General features: G+C 26.3%; 2 protein-coding genes across 10 annotated transcripts; one reads left to right on the top strand and one right to left on the bottom strand.

Annotated features, from left to right (window-relative positions):
- Positions 1-200: 200 nt before the first annotated feature.
- Positions 201-4,977, top strand: LOC124430056 (protein pigeon). Of its 2 annotated transcripts, XM_046976082.1 has the most exons (11): positions 201-435; positions 627-822; positions 1,400-1,539; positions 1,601-1,913; positions 2,000-2,262; positions 2,339-3,522; positions 3,592-3,933; positions 4,013-4,227; positions 4,304-4,507; positions 4,571-4,642; positions 4,720-4,977. In XM_046976082.1, exons 4-11 carry the CDS (start codon positions 1,619-1,621, stop codon positions 4,788-4,790), a joined length of 2,646 nt encoding a protein of 881 aa, XP_046832038.1. In that variant the 5' UTR covers positions 201-435; positions 627-822; positions 1,400-1,539; positions 1,601-1,618; the 3' UTR covers positions 4,791-4,977. The 2 variants fall into 2 exon arrangements, with proteins under 2 accessions (XP_046832038.1, XP_046832037.1); XM_046976081.1 differs by lacking the exon at positions 627-822.
- A 1,053-nt stretch (positions 4,978-6,030) lies between these two features.
- LOC124430058 (heat shock factor protein-like) lies at positions 6,031-13,808 on the bottom strand. 8 transcript variants are annotated; one of them, XR_006943631.1, is made up of 13 exons: positions 13,575-13,807; positions 13,217-13,325; positions 13,000-13,124; positions 12,501-12,836; positions 12,330-12,412; positions 12,030-12,224; positions 11,536-11,598; positions 9,995-10,543; positions 8,885-9,008; positions 8,632-8,728; positions 8,156-8,406; positions 7,491-7,530; positions 6,031-6,522 (listed from the first exon to the last, which is right to left on the bottom strand). XR_006943631.1 is itself a non-coding variant. In XM_046976090.1 (12 exons), the coding sequence occupies exons 1-11, from the start codon at positions 13,677-13,679 to the stop codon at positions 8,168-8,170; spliced, it is 1,863 nt and encodes a 620-aa protein (XP_046832046.1). In that variant the 5' UTR covers positions 13,680-13,808; the 3' UTR covers positions 6,795-7,530; positions 8,156-8,167. The 8 variants fall into 8 exon arrangements, 7 of the variants coding, with proteins under 7 accessions (XP_046832046.1, XP_046832047.1, XP_046832040.1 ...); XM_046976090.1 differs by lacking the exon at positions 6,031-6,522 and having other exon boundaries at positions 6,795-7,530; positions 8,156-8,244; positions 13,575-13,808; XM_046976091.1 differs by lacking the exon at positions 6,031-6,522 and having other exon boundaries at positions 6,795-7,530; positions 8,156-8,244; positions 8,903-9,008; positions 13,575-13,808.
- Between the last annotated feature and the right edge of the window lie 34 nt (positions 13,809-13,842).

The following is a 13,842-nucleotide window of genomic DNA, read 5'->3' as shown; positions in this document are numbered from 1 at the left end:
AGATGATCTTCAAAAATAACCTTCCCTGTGTATACCGACTGTACAATCTGCTAAGTATCCTCCATTGGTTCGCCTTTTATAGATTTACTCAAAGGTGCAGTTAGATATAGGATTGATCCGTTACCATGGAAACGCATTGACCAATCATATTTTACTAGAAAGAGATAGAACATCTACGTCTTCTACGTCTATATCTCCTTATCATCTTGAGTTCTATAATTCAACAATGGAATCCAGCTGTCTAATGAAATGTGCTTTTTGTGACATTTTTACATAATTCTTTAATTCGGAGAAAGTAATTTTTTTTTTTTTTTTTTCATTTAATTGCAATCGTTATACATAAGATTTTTTTATTAAGACATAGTTCCAAGAAAGATATGATAGGAAATCTTGCTGCCAAGCTACGATTACTTTTGCCAGATAAAACTGTCACAGGTATATTATATTTGTTAAAATAAAAGAGATACATTTAATAAATTTAATAGTGCAATGATATATTCAGCATTATTGTTATTGTAATAAAATAATTCTTAACGAAGTAAAATACATAAAGGCAATCTATACTATTAGCTCAGTTTATTTATTTATTGATGTAGAATGTTTTGTTGTTATTCTTAATTTAATAGCATTCCATAAATACCAACAAAGTCCAATATTTTGATCGGATTATCGCATTAAAAAGGAACTTTTCAATTGGAAACAGGAAAAGGAACGTTGTTGGATTATATGATTGAAAAGGAAGTATTAATAAGTGCATTATAAGTGTTCTATCAAGTTTCATAAAAAGCAAGTAAATAATAGGAATTACATGATTAACAGAAAGTAAGGATTGGTTCTGTTTTTTTTTCTTTTTTTTTGTTTTTCTTCTGTTTTTTTTTTTTTTTTTTTTTTTTTTTTTAATTCTTTATATTTCTTTGTAACTTACTACTTCTTTTTCTATTTACTGCAATTATTTCAATATTGACATTTATAGGATTAAACTAATATTTATTTTTATATATTTTTATAATTAATATTTTTTGAAGTAAAATATCAATACATATAGTAACAGGTTAATATATCCTTTAAATGTCAATGTTCTATTGTGATTAACTATATCATAATAAATTATAAAAGCATTAAAATTGTACAATAACTTGTGCTTCTACTTGTATCATAAATATATTCTGAAATATTCAATAGTTCTTACTCACTTTCATATATATATATACATATATAAATATGTGAAAATCTTATAACTTTACAAGTATGAAATTGCAGTCTGTATTTGCTTACTTACTACTTCTTATATCATAATTTATGACGAAAACTATATAACAGCCTTGTATATATTATAACTAATATATTAATATATTAATATTTCTTAGCTCATGCATGATCTATATTTCTATATTTGTAGCTGAACAATGGAAACTTTTGGGTCAAGAAAAAGATGGATCTCTTCTTATATGTTGGTTGGAAGAAAAGTTATTAGAAGACGGCACAATTTTGCAATATACTGTTATAGGCCATTACGACCGGATTAAAAATAAATTGGAGGTGAATATTATATAAAAAATATATATAATTTGTAAAAAACACCTCGCATTATATTTTGTAGATCCTACATCGTTTTCAAATGATATTGAATATTGTTCAAGCTACAATAAATCAAAGCCGTACGTTACTTGGCTATGTGACAAAGCAAAATTCTTCTATTGAAAAAGCTGTCGAATCTATTGAAGAAAATAGCTCTAAAGTAGAAGAGTCAATTGTGAATGTAGAAACTTATCAAGCATATCTAATGAAACTTGACATAGATAAACTCTATAATTTAGAAATTGAAAGGTCTAAGCAAGTGCGTATTCAGTTCTTATATAGGGAAAAACTCCAAACTACATCTGATAAATTTTTATTATTACTTCATCAAGAATGTAAGTATATAATAGAATTATTCTTAAATTAATCAGGATTTATTTAACTTTCTTTATATATTAATGTTATAATTTTATTTATGTAGGTGTCATGATATATACTATCATATTTGATGCATCAGTGGATGCTTTGTGGGAAATAAAAGAATTAAAACACGAAGAATTAGTAAAAGAATTTGTTTGGGCACAATGGGATATGACAAATCAAGTCTTATATCATATTCATCACAGACGAATTCCTACGAGTTTAGTGAGCGAAGATAACGATGAAAATAATATCAAATTGTCTCGTTCAAATCCGACACTTAGTGGACTTCAATTTCATGATGATCTTCCACATGAAACAGTGGTTAATATTTTATTGTACAGTAAACATTTCTATATAACTAATTATTTGTCAATAATTACAATGTTTTGTCTTTCAGTTAAATATTCCTTTAAACTTACCTCAATTATCAACTACTTCTAATTGTGGAACTTATGAAGATGATGTTATACCTTTGAGAGTTCATGATTGTTCTTTAGATCTTATTGTGGTATCAGATTCTAAAGGAATGGTCTGTGTTTGTCATCATTACCTATATAGACCAATGAAAACACAACATGTACTTAATTCTTTAACTGAATCAAATACTGTACACTTTGCATATTCAGTTACGCTTCTTCATCATAGTTGTGTCATTCATTGTGTTATACCAGGCATACCATGGTCACGTGCTAAGCTTATAAGACCAACCTTTGCAATATATAAAAATCATTATATGATTGTATTCGTGCAAGGTTTACTTATACATCTTCTTGAAATAGGACTGAATCATGATCCCTGTTGCCACATTTTATGTGGTTCTTCAACACCTGTTGTATCACATGGTTCTTATTTAGTTCCATTACTTGATTTACAAAATACGGAAGAAGGAAATCATAAAAAGCAAGAAACATCTGGTCTTCATCATAATATTACAGAGAATAAGATTGGCTACTTAGATGGAAGCAGTATTTTTTCAAATTCTGACTCCAAAATATTAACTATTGATTTACCCACACTAGATCTTGTAGAATTATCCATTTCTACTGATTTCCTTATCGATATTTTTCGAAAAGAAACTTCTGTCGAAGTACGCTTGGGAATTTTGCATTACTTCATTTGTCATAAAAATGATATGGAAATTATTGCGGATTTAGTATCCATTGTAGCAGAGAAACCTCGACTTTTGGAGATCGTACGATATATGCAAGAAATTCTTATTGGCGGATCATACGCTTTGGTACAAAAGAATTTACTTGCAGATGCTATGCCCTTATTAACATTATTGCCTGTTACAACGATGGAAGAGTACACGAGTTTTGAAATAAAAGTTAATGATCTAAATATAACATTAAGTCATGAAAAATTATGGAATACATCTGTTATGTTACTTTCACCACAACAAAGATTAGTTCCTTATCATAGCGATTTGTGGACTAGACTTTGGGAACAATTAAATAAAAATATTCAAGATAAGCCAAGATTTCAGCCAAGTAAAATTGCGGAAAAATTATTGGTCTCATTGGCATGTTATCAACCAGAGGCATTATCCAGATGTAGTACTCCTATGTCTCCAAGTGGAGGGTAATATATAATATAATGTTTCTTTTTAATATTCTAATATTTGGCTGTATCTAATTATTAAGTATACAGATTTGTTATAGCTACAGTTGCTCTTGGAGATTTATTGGGTAATCGTAGCAACAAGTTGTTGGACTCTAGTTTACCATTCACAGAAAGTGAAAGTTGCACTGCTTCGAAACAAGAACATATAGTTTCAGTTAATTTACGCGAGCTTTCGATGTATCTTTTGAAGAATGGTACACAATCATCGACATCTCATATTCAAGGTTCATGTACAGCTTTACAAGTTCATGCAATGGCTACGAGATACGTAGCTGCACAATTAGAAACATCACGTATTTTATGTCACATGCTTTGTCGGGCTGCTAACGTTGACTTACGAATTGAACAAGAACGTGGTTTTATGCTTATGTAAGAAATCCCTCAAATTATTTACATAATTAAAATACTTGATTTACAAAAATATATCATGAAATGTATTTCATTTCAGTGATCAATTGGATAATGGAAAACGATGGTTATTGTTCATGCTTTTAGAACGTTACAGATATGCATTAGAAAATATAGCGTTTCCTGCTCCTCAAGGATTTACGTCGTTTTTTACTTATCTTGGGTATAAAACTTTAAGTTATTCTATGTTTTTACAATATGTTCAGAGAGCAGTATTTGAGTTACAAGTAGATGTTACAAAAATTATCATGGCAGGTATATATTACTCACTACGTTTATATTGTAAATATTAAAAAATAATTACATATTATAATTGAAAATGTATTATCAGATATAAGTGATACAAAAGAAAATATTATTAAAAAATTGGCTTTACTATCTTTGCTGCCACGATCTCGAGCCAAAAGACTTTTAAATCAATGGTTACATCCAGTTAGCTTTATGCTAAGAGCTCGGGAACATGCAGCTAATATTTTATCAGGCGAAGTAGCTCAAAATCGTGGTAGATCTTTCCAGCACCGTAATCATCATAATGGTGAGTAAGTAAAATGATAAAAAGATAATAAATCTAATAAAAAAAAAAAAAACTTATCTCTAGGTTTAGCAGCATTTCCTTCTGCGGATCGTTTATCGCCTCTAGATACATTTCTTGATCTACTCACTGCAAAAGGTATATATAAATAGATATCAACGATCGATATTTCTGTAATACAAACTAATATGCCTCTTTTACTAATATTATTTCAGCTAGTCTTGCTGAATTAGATTTCGGTTTGCTTATGGAAGCAACTGTAACATCCACAGAAGATTTTTTATAAGTAAAAGAAGTTAACAAAAAATGTGATTGTTTCCAATATACAATATTATATGAAAATATAACTACTTGCATAATTCTATACACTTTGCTATTACAAGTGTAAAATAATAAGTGTAACAGATTTTAGATTAATCAATGGATAATAATAATTTGTATTACCATTATTTAAAGAAAAATATTTAATCATACATCGTTCTTTCTTCCATTAAATTTATTCTAAGATAAATACATACCGACTCTATGAAATACATATATTACATGATTTTCTACTAACAGATTCTCGAAATAATATCTTGAATTTAATTTATTTGAAAATACTCTTTTTTTCAATTCGAACATAATTCAATATATATATGGGACATTCATTTATAAATTAAATACATAAACAATAATCTAAATTTTATTTATGTAACAGACAAAATTAACATAATCGCTAGTAAAAATTTCTTTATCTATATTAATTACACGTTATTTATCTAAAAATGTATGACAAACGTAGTAGAAATATTTTTAAATAAAGATTATATAAAGCCTTCTTGATATATATTATGGACATTAAATTTCTATTTTAATACGATTTACAGTTTAATATGATTCGAATTTTTTAAAAAAGCGTATTTAACAAAATTTCTGCATTTTATTATTAATGAATAATATTTAATAATATATTTTAAAAGACACATGTTTTATAGAAAAGTGATAGCACATTACATTATTGGATTATTTAGACTGTAAAGTTTAGAGTATAGTACAATACGAACTATACTTTTGTATGATAATAGATTATTTATTTGTTGATTAACCCTTTGTAGGAGGAACTATTTATCAAAGTAACTAATCAATTTAATTACAATATGTTGTACGTAAAGTTAATAATTTATTGTTTATATATGAGATGGATCAGCTAAGAGGAAACAGACGATTATTTTCTAAAGCAGTATGATAAAATGCAAATTAATTTAATAAATTTTCTTAACCAATTATGTTATTTAATTTTCATATTTTCAACTTCCTTATTATTCATTGATCAATGTTACAAAAAATACGTGTACAAAATTAGATTATTGCGTATTCAAATATATTTATTATCTAATATTTCATGAAAAATTTATGAAAAACAAAGTATTTTATTTAAAACTGCCTATAATTACTTAATCCTGGGATTGAGGTACTCTTTTTTTTTTTTCTGAAATATGTAACGGGAAACAAAAAAAGGAGATAGAATGAAGATAATTCTTTAGTTATAAAGACATATTCCGTATTCTGATTAAAAAATTACATTGTTATTATTATTAAATAGAAATAGTGATGTCATTATACACAGCTTATAAAACATTCTTCTATTCTTTTTTAATTTTGAAGATAGTCGACTAATTCCTCATAGACGAACCATTCTGAATACCATAATCTGTATTATATACTGTCTATTTAAACTCGGAATAAACTAAATTAAAATTCTATGTTAATAAGTAATAACATATCATAATTCGTATTATGATAGAAAATACATGTTTATGATTGAAACAGAAATATTATGATAAGATAACATAAAAGGAATAAGTTGTAACTTTTTTATGTATATAAAAAAAAAAAAAAAAAAAAAAAAAAGAAAAAAAGAAAAAAAGAAGAAAAAAAATTGTTTCATTAATTGTTGATTGCATATGAAATCGTACACATGCCAATATATTTTATATTAATAGCAGAAATAGCTTCGTTCGTAAAAAAATAATTACCTGCAAATTAGAATAATATATGTTAAATAATCTGCACAATATAATGATTATAATATTTGTTCAAAACAAACTCAGAAATCAATATTTTATAATAATCAATTACAAGCCTAAGATTTCAGTGTTTTAAGATCATTACACATGGAATCTGAGAACGTTATTGATCAATCTTCGTTAAATGAGTTTATATTAAATAAATTAAATAAGAAAAAAATAATTTGCTTAATTCCGTGATATACAAAGATATATACGAATTTAAAATAATACGTGTAGTATACTTTTTTTAAAAAAGATCACGTTTATTAATAATAATTTTAAAGCACGTGTGATAGCGAGGAAATCGTATGAAAACTGAACGCTGAAATCTTAGTTCTCAAACACTATCACTTTATACATTTTATTTAATATTATTATAATAATCTAATCAACAATTATGCAAAAAATATAATATAATGACATAACATATCTTTTTTAACATGTCCATACATATATCACGCCATTTGAATTTTTAATTCTAACAGCATATCTCTCAGATGCGTTATATAAAAGAAGGTTGCTCTTTAATGCACCTACTACATTGCATAAAACTTGCCTCACACTTTGTTATTGATGTTACTTCCATATTTATGTACAAAAAAATTATTTTGTGAAAATAACTTATAATATCTGTGATATATATTTTTACTAATTAAAATTGATAAAATTATATACTAAAATTAATATTTTTCTTCGTTTCATGAGTTGCAGTATAGCTCAAACATATAGCTCAAACCAATGGTATTTATTTGACGTATTACGTTATACTTTCTACTGTAAGTAAAGAAAAAAAGAAAAGAAAAAAAAAAAAAAAAAAAAAAAGAAAGAACTAATTTTTCATTAATATTATTATTGTTTCACATCTGACATTAAATCTGCTGCTGTTTTTATGATAATTTTTGTTATATTAAATAAAACTAAAATGATGGTATTACCATATAGGTAATTAAGAATCCAGTAGCCTTTCCTCGAAAGCTAAAATAAAGAAAGAATATCTTTATCCATTAATTCATAGTACAATAAAATTAAAAAACAAATTAAAAACTTTTTTTCAAACAATGTTTTCATAGATATAATAATTATTTTTATATAAAAATAAATACTGCTCATTAATAATTTATAATTATAAATAAACAAAGTTTACATATAAATCGAAGTTTTAGAAAAAAATTAACACGTTTATGTGAAAAATCATATAAAGAGAACATTTTTCCAGACAAATTTGTTACTATGATATTATTTTCAAATAGTACAACTCCTATTTGTTTAAAAATAAAAGATTAAACATACTGGATGAAATTAATATGAATTTTCAATTATACTTATATAAAATACATATTAATTTATAACAAAATTAAGTAAAGTATAGGACAAAAAATAATGTAATGGAATAAGGATCTACTTTTTATAATAATAATTTTATAATAATGATTGTATATGCATATTTTAAATAATAATATTTATTAAATTGCAAAAATTGTGTACAGAATACAAAAATGCTTTTAATGTCATAACGACATTCAAGCATAAAAAGTTGTTAATAAAAAATTAACGAACCAATTAACATACATATTAATGAGTAATAATATATAGCACCTACCTTAAAGAGATTTTACGAATTATTATTTTCATTGCTTCCTACATAAGATTCAAGAAGTGAAGTTTTGTTATCTTCTAAATCAAGGGGATCTGAAGCATATAGATTACTTGAAGACACATCATTTGCTGAATTAGTAATTGGAGATGATGTAGTAGCACCCAAAAATATGTCATCATCAAAATCTAATAAACTAGGTGCAGGGTTATATGCCATTAATTCTCCCCCACCATTTCCACTTATAGAGTCAGCAACTATAATCGTAATTCATAATTCATATTCATATAATATTAATACAACTCTATTCTTTCTCATGAAAAATGATTTCTACAAATTTTAGAGACGATTTTGATGCTATTCATACATGATGCTATTCATATGCTCATACATATTGTCTTGTATATGTATAAAAATTCAGATAATATTAATAGAGTAATCGAACTATAAAATTATTAAAAAATGTAATTGCATTACCGTACCTGCAGATTGATCATCATCTTCTTTATCACAATGTCTATCCAAATCAGAATTAACGGATATGCCAAATGACATTGAAGAATCCTCTGCACCAAATAACTAAAAATACAAGCGATTATAAAATAATTGGACTCTAATCTAATGTATTCTATTAACATTGAATGATGTTTTTCTTGTGATTTTTAATAGTGTATTTACCCCAAAAAATAGTGTATTTACCCCAAGAAATATATTTATCCCAAGAAATATATTTACCCCAAAAAGTGTATTTACCCCAAGAAGTGTATTAGCATCAATACTATATCCTTCACCACGTAGGATATCTCGAAGATTGTCCAATTCCGTCTGCATTGATTCAAGATGATTATCCATTTCCTCCCTATAGACAGTTTTCAAAGTAGATCAATATGCATAAAAATGTCACCATTCACACAAATTTATCCGTGTTTGTATAGATGCTCCTAAATTGTTTAAATGTTACCTGAAAATTATGATTCTTTATATGAAGAGATGTAAGCACAAGTAAATTTATAAAACCAATATTGCCAACTAATCAATGTAAAAACAAGTAAATAGCAAAATTTCATAATGGATGATAAATTGGTATAAAGTTTGAAATATACCAATATTTATTATATTTTATAATTGGTATAAGCTATATACCAATATTTCAATATTTATTTCTCATTTATATGCAGTGTATGTAATGCCTTTTATGTAGTAAGTCTCAGAAAAAACTTATTTCTTAAGAATTAAAAAAGGTAGAACATATTGTATATAAGTGTTTCAATAAATCATACTACTTGTGCAAACAATATTTCTAATAGTTTCACACATATGACTTAAGTATTAGTTCTGTTTTTTTAATAACTTATATTAGTGATGCACATACTGTTGTTATTAAGTATTTTTACTATCATTTATGAGACGAAAAATTACATTTAAAATTTAATCTAACATATACGGAAATATAGATGACAACAGATGCACGATAACATACTAATTTTTATACGGACAGACTGCAATAAACTTGTAAAAAGATTTTCAAATAATACTTTGTTAAGATCAAATTTTTCTGAGACGTACAACGATGGGATATTATAAAAACAATAAAATTTTGAATTTTATCATTTGATGTATACGTACATATATGTATGTGCATGCAATATACACACATATATATGTTATAACCAATTATTGATATTAATTTATATGTAAAAAATTCCTTGTACTTGATTAATGCAATCATTATAAAGTATAAAAATCGGTTGTTCCCACCTCAGTCTTCTGAATTAATATTTCCACTACATTTAAGTAGAATACACTGCATTTGATCTCATTACCCATGGTCTATGTTGAACTTACATTGTTCCTAACCTGTAATTAGCATCAGGTACGCCTGAAGGATTGACGCAACTCAAAGATAAGTCTACTGAATCACTTCTGTCTGGTTTATTGCAGCCATATTTTTGTTGCTCCGACAAATTTGATGCTTCACTTTTATCTGCAACAATCTGATTATCTTCATCTATGATATTTTCTTCGTGATTAACATTCATGAAATCGTTATTAAGCCTTGCAGATTGACTATTGGAACTGTTATTGCTATTCTCTTCATTTTCATCATTCTCCATATTATTATTATTGATAATTTCGGGAACAATTAATATGTCTTCAAGTTTCACCAGAGAAGAGTCAGTTTCTTGAATATCGTCGTCTACTTCAGTTGACGGTTCAATATCAACATCAGGTTCAACTTCATTGGATTTACTCATGTTAGCAGCCATAGCTGCTAACTTGGAACTACGAACAGTCGCCACTGGTATTGGTTTAGAAGTGACTGAATTATTCTCCAATAATGCAATCGTCACAGGAGAGTCCTCAATGGGTATTTCGAGCAAATGTGTTTCTTCCCTAAAAAGTGAGACAACCTAATGCGAATCTTCATTATCTTCATTTTTATATGACTGATATACCTTATGTTCTTTCTTTAGTATCTGTTGTCTAATTTTGAAAATTTGGCAGAAATATAAGAAAAAGTATGCTTAATGATTTATTACTAGTATCATGCAAGATAAATCTTAAATGTAATGTCTCTAACTCAATTAACAGAATAGCAAAAGTATTATGTTAAACCTAAAAAAGGATTGATTTCCTGACTGAAGATACATAGCATAGTATGAGATCAATTAACAAGTCTGTTCACATCAACTTGCCCCACCTATATATATATATATATATGTAAGATGTATTTAAATAGTATAGAAATATAATTATTACAACGTCATATACATATAATCATAATTTGATAAAATATGGTATCATGTAAATGTGTAAATATGCATGTATGTCCAGTTACAGCCACAAATAATTAAATCATGATAACTAATCATTGTTCATGCAATATATGTAAGGCATCATATTTGTTGATCATGTTACTGCCCCAAATTTGTAATTGCAGAACACTGAAGCAACAAATCATGTACATTTACTTAATACTTATATTTTTGTTAAATTTTATTTCTTTTGAAAGTAACATTTTTTTTTTTACTTAAAGAAAAATGTTGGCCTCTTAATTACTTCATAATATATGATTTTCACTAGTTTATCAATATAATATTACTGAGAAATAATTTAAATACTACAAAACAAAATACATCTCATTTCGATATATCCAGAGATTCATTTACAATTACTTCATTATGAAACCCCTACAGTCATGCAAAAAGAATTTATGGAAAGCATGTTTATGAGCCAACTTAGAGTTTCTTTCAACAAGAAAAAATAAAAAACAAAAACAAAAAAAAAAAAAAAAAAATAAAAATAAAAATAAAAAAATAAAAAAATAGAAAAAAGAAATAACTTAAAACACCAACACCAAATTATGTCGAGTGAAAAATGTTAACCTTGACTCTTGTCCATTCTCCGTTGATGGGATCAAAATTTTGACAGGCACCTTGTTTTTCCTCCTAATAATATTTAAATTGCATAATTATAAGTATTAATGAAATAAGTATGAAACGTGCTATACAATCTACGTAAGATTGGCTTGGACAGTAATCATGCACTAATATAAACAAATTATAATCTAATAAGATTATATGTATAGATATATGTTCAAAGTAATATATCAATGGTAAAAGTTACTTAAAGTTAAATATTGCATTGTATATTATTACACTATATAAATTATATATATATAGTATTTTATAATTATTCTCATTATCAAATACTAATAATAAGTCATATGATTATGATAATAATTCGAAATTAACAGGAAAGTAGGAAACAAATATTATTTAATATTGTTTATATGGTATCCTATAAAATACTAATAGATCAACAATTATATATTGTGATTAATAACGTAATTTCTTTACGAAATTATTAATGTACTTACTTTTTTTTACCCTTACAGGGTCGTTTCTTCTTTGTATCTATCTCTTGTGACTTAACCAAGCTAATATCATTTCTTTGAAGATGAACCGCATTATCCACTAAGTGTATAGTTTCCATGCTGTCATCATCTACTAATGATGAATCATTGGGATGTTCAGGACTTTCTATTGCTGGATGTTGCTGATTCTCTAACATTCTATGTTACAAAAATTTATTCATTTATATTTTAAATTATTCCAATTTTAGGTATTACGCAAGATTTTTATTATATTAATTACAATAAAAATAAATTAATACCTACTCAGCGACTATGTATTGAGAGTCTAAATCTGGTTCAGAAGAATCAAGTTCATGAATAACAGGTCCTGTTGGAGATGTTTGTGCCTAAACATATAACCATTAATATATAAATATATTTGTACACTCAAATCTCAGAAAATCATTAAACATAAGGAAACATACGCATAAATACCTTTGAAATTTTACTTTGTTTATTACGCTGACGATTAGAATCATCTATCATTAATGGATACCGTCTCTTAACAGAAAGTCCACCACTTCTTGATGGTTGTACTAGCGTTACAAGGAAATGAATTAATTTGTTTACAATTTGTTGCTGTTTTAAATGTTTTTGTCTAAGCATTGCAAGCTCTCTCCATAATGCTTCATTTTCTCTTTTCATAGCACCCAATCGCGAATCTAAATGTTCCTGTCTACCTCTCATACTTCTTACTTCTGTTAACATTTTATTCATTAGTTCTGGCTTAATAGGTGTAAGAGCTGGATCTTGACCTTTACTTGATGCAATCTATATATATATATATATGTATATATATTATAAAGCAAATTGTGAATTTTTAAATATCAAGTTTCTAATTTCATATTTAAAATAAAAGCAACATCTACCACTTTTATAAATTATTGTAGATTAGTATTAAATAAAGAAATAATTGTCAATAATATGAACTTACTTTTCTTTTAATATGTTCAACAAGATATGGATGACCTTTACAAAAAAATTGATGTGCGAATTCCATTTCATCCCTATCACATTTTAAACCGCCTAATTCTACAGAAACTTTCTTATGAAATCCATCTAAAATATAATAAATTGTATGATGTTCAATTATAAGGTTAATGTTAAATTTAGAATATATTACATATAGAAATATATATTTTTATACATACACATATTTAATTGCCGCACAAAGCTAGCCATATTATTATGTTTGTAATAATGTGGTAATAATTCTCTGGCAAATTGTGCCTGATTTCGAATAAAAAAGCTTCGTCCATTCTAAACAAAAAATATAAATTTACATTACTTAATGATGACAATATAATTAAAAATATATACGATAGAAATCAACGTTAAGCTTACGTTACGTTGATTAAACTATTTATGGAAAGATATAAAAAAAGAACCGGTAAAAAAAATGATTGTACAAGTTGTTGTTAAACATATATTGTATTTAAAATATAGTAACGATGTTGTAAATCTTAAAAGAATTAATATTTATTAATAATAAATAAATCGGCGACTTACAGGTGACCAACAAATAAGGTCGTCGGTCTCAGGATCTTCAACTAGTTTCCAAAGTTTTGCAAGAAAGGCAGGTACGCTTGTACCTAATTCTGGTATTGTATGCATTTTTATAATAAACTCAAATCACAAACAATTAATATTTTTATATACTTCTATATTAACAAATATGGAACAACTTTATATCTCACAATAATGGCTGACCACTGACGATGTTATTCTGCTATAAGCATTTAGTAAAAGGTGGGGTGAAGAGGGTAAACTACTTTAA

Source organism: Vespa crabro, chromosome 17 (assembly GCF_910589235.1).
Source record: "Vespa crabro chromosome 17, iyVesCrab1.2, whole genome shotgun sequence".
Taxonomy (NCBI): domain Eukaryota; kingdom Metazoa; phylum Arthropoda; class Insecta; order Hymenoptera; family Vespidae; genus Vespa; species Vespa crabro.
Note: the sequence above shows the minus strand (reverse complement) of the source record. Positions and strands in the feature narration are given on the sequence as shown.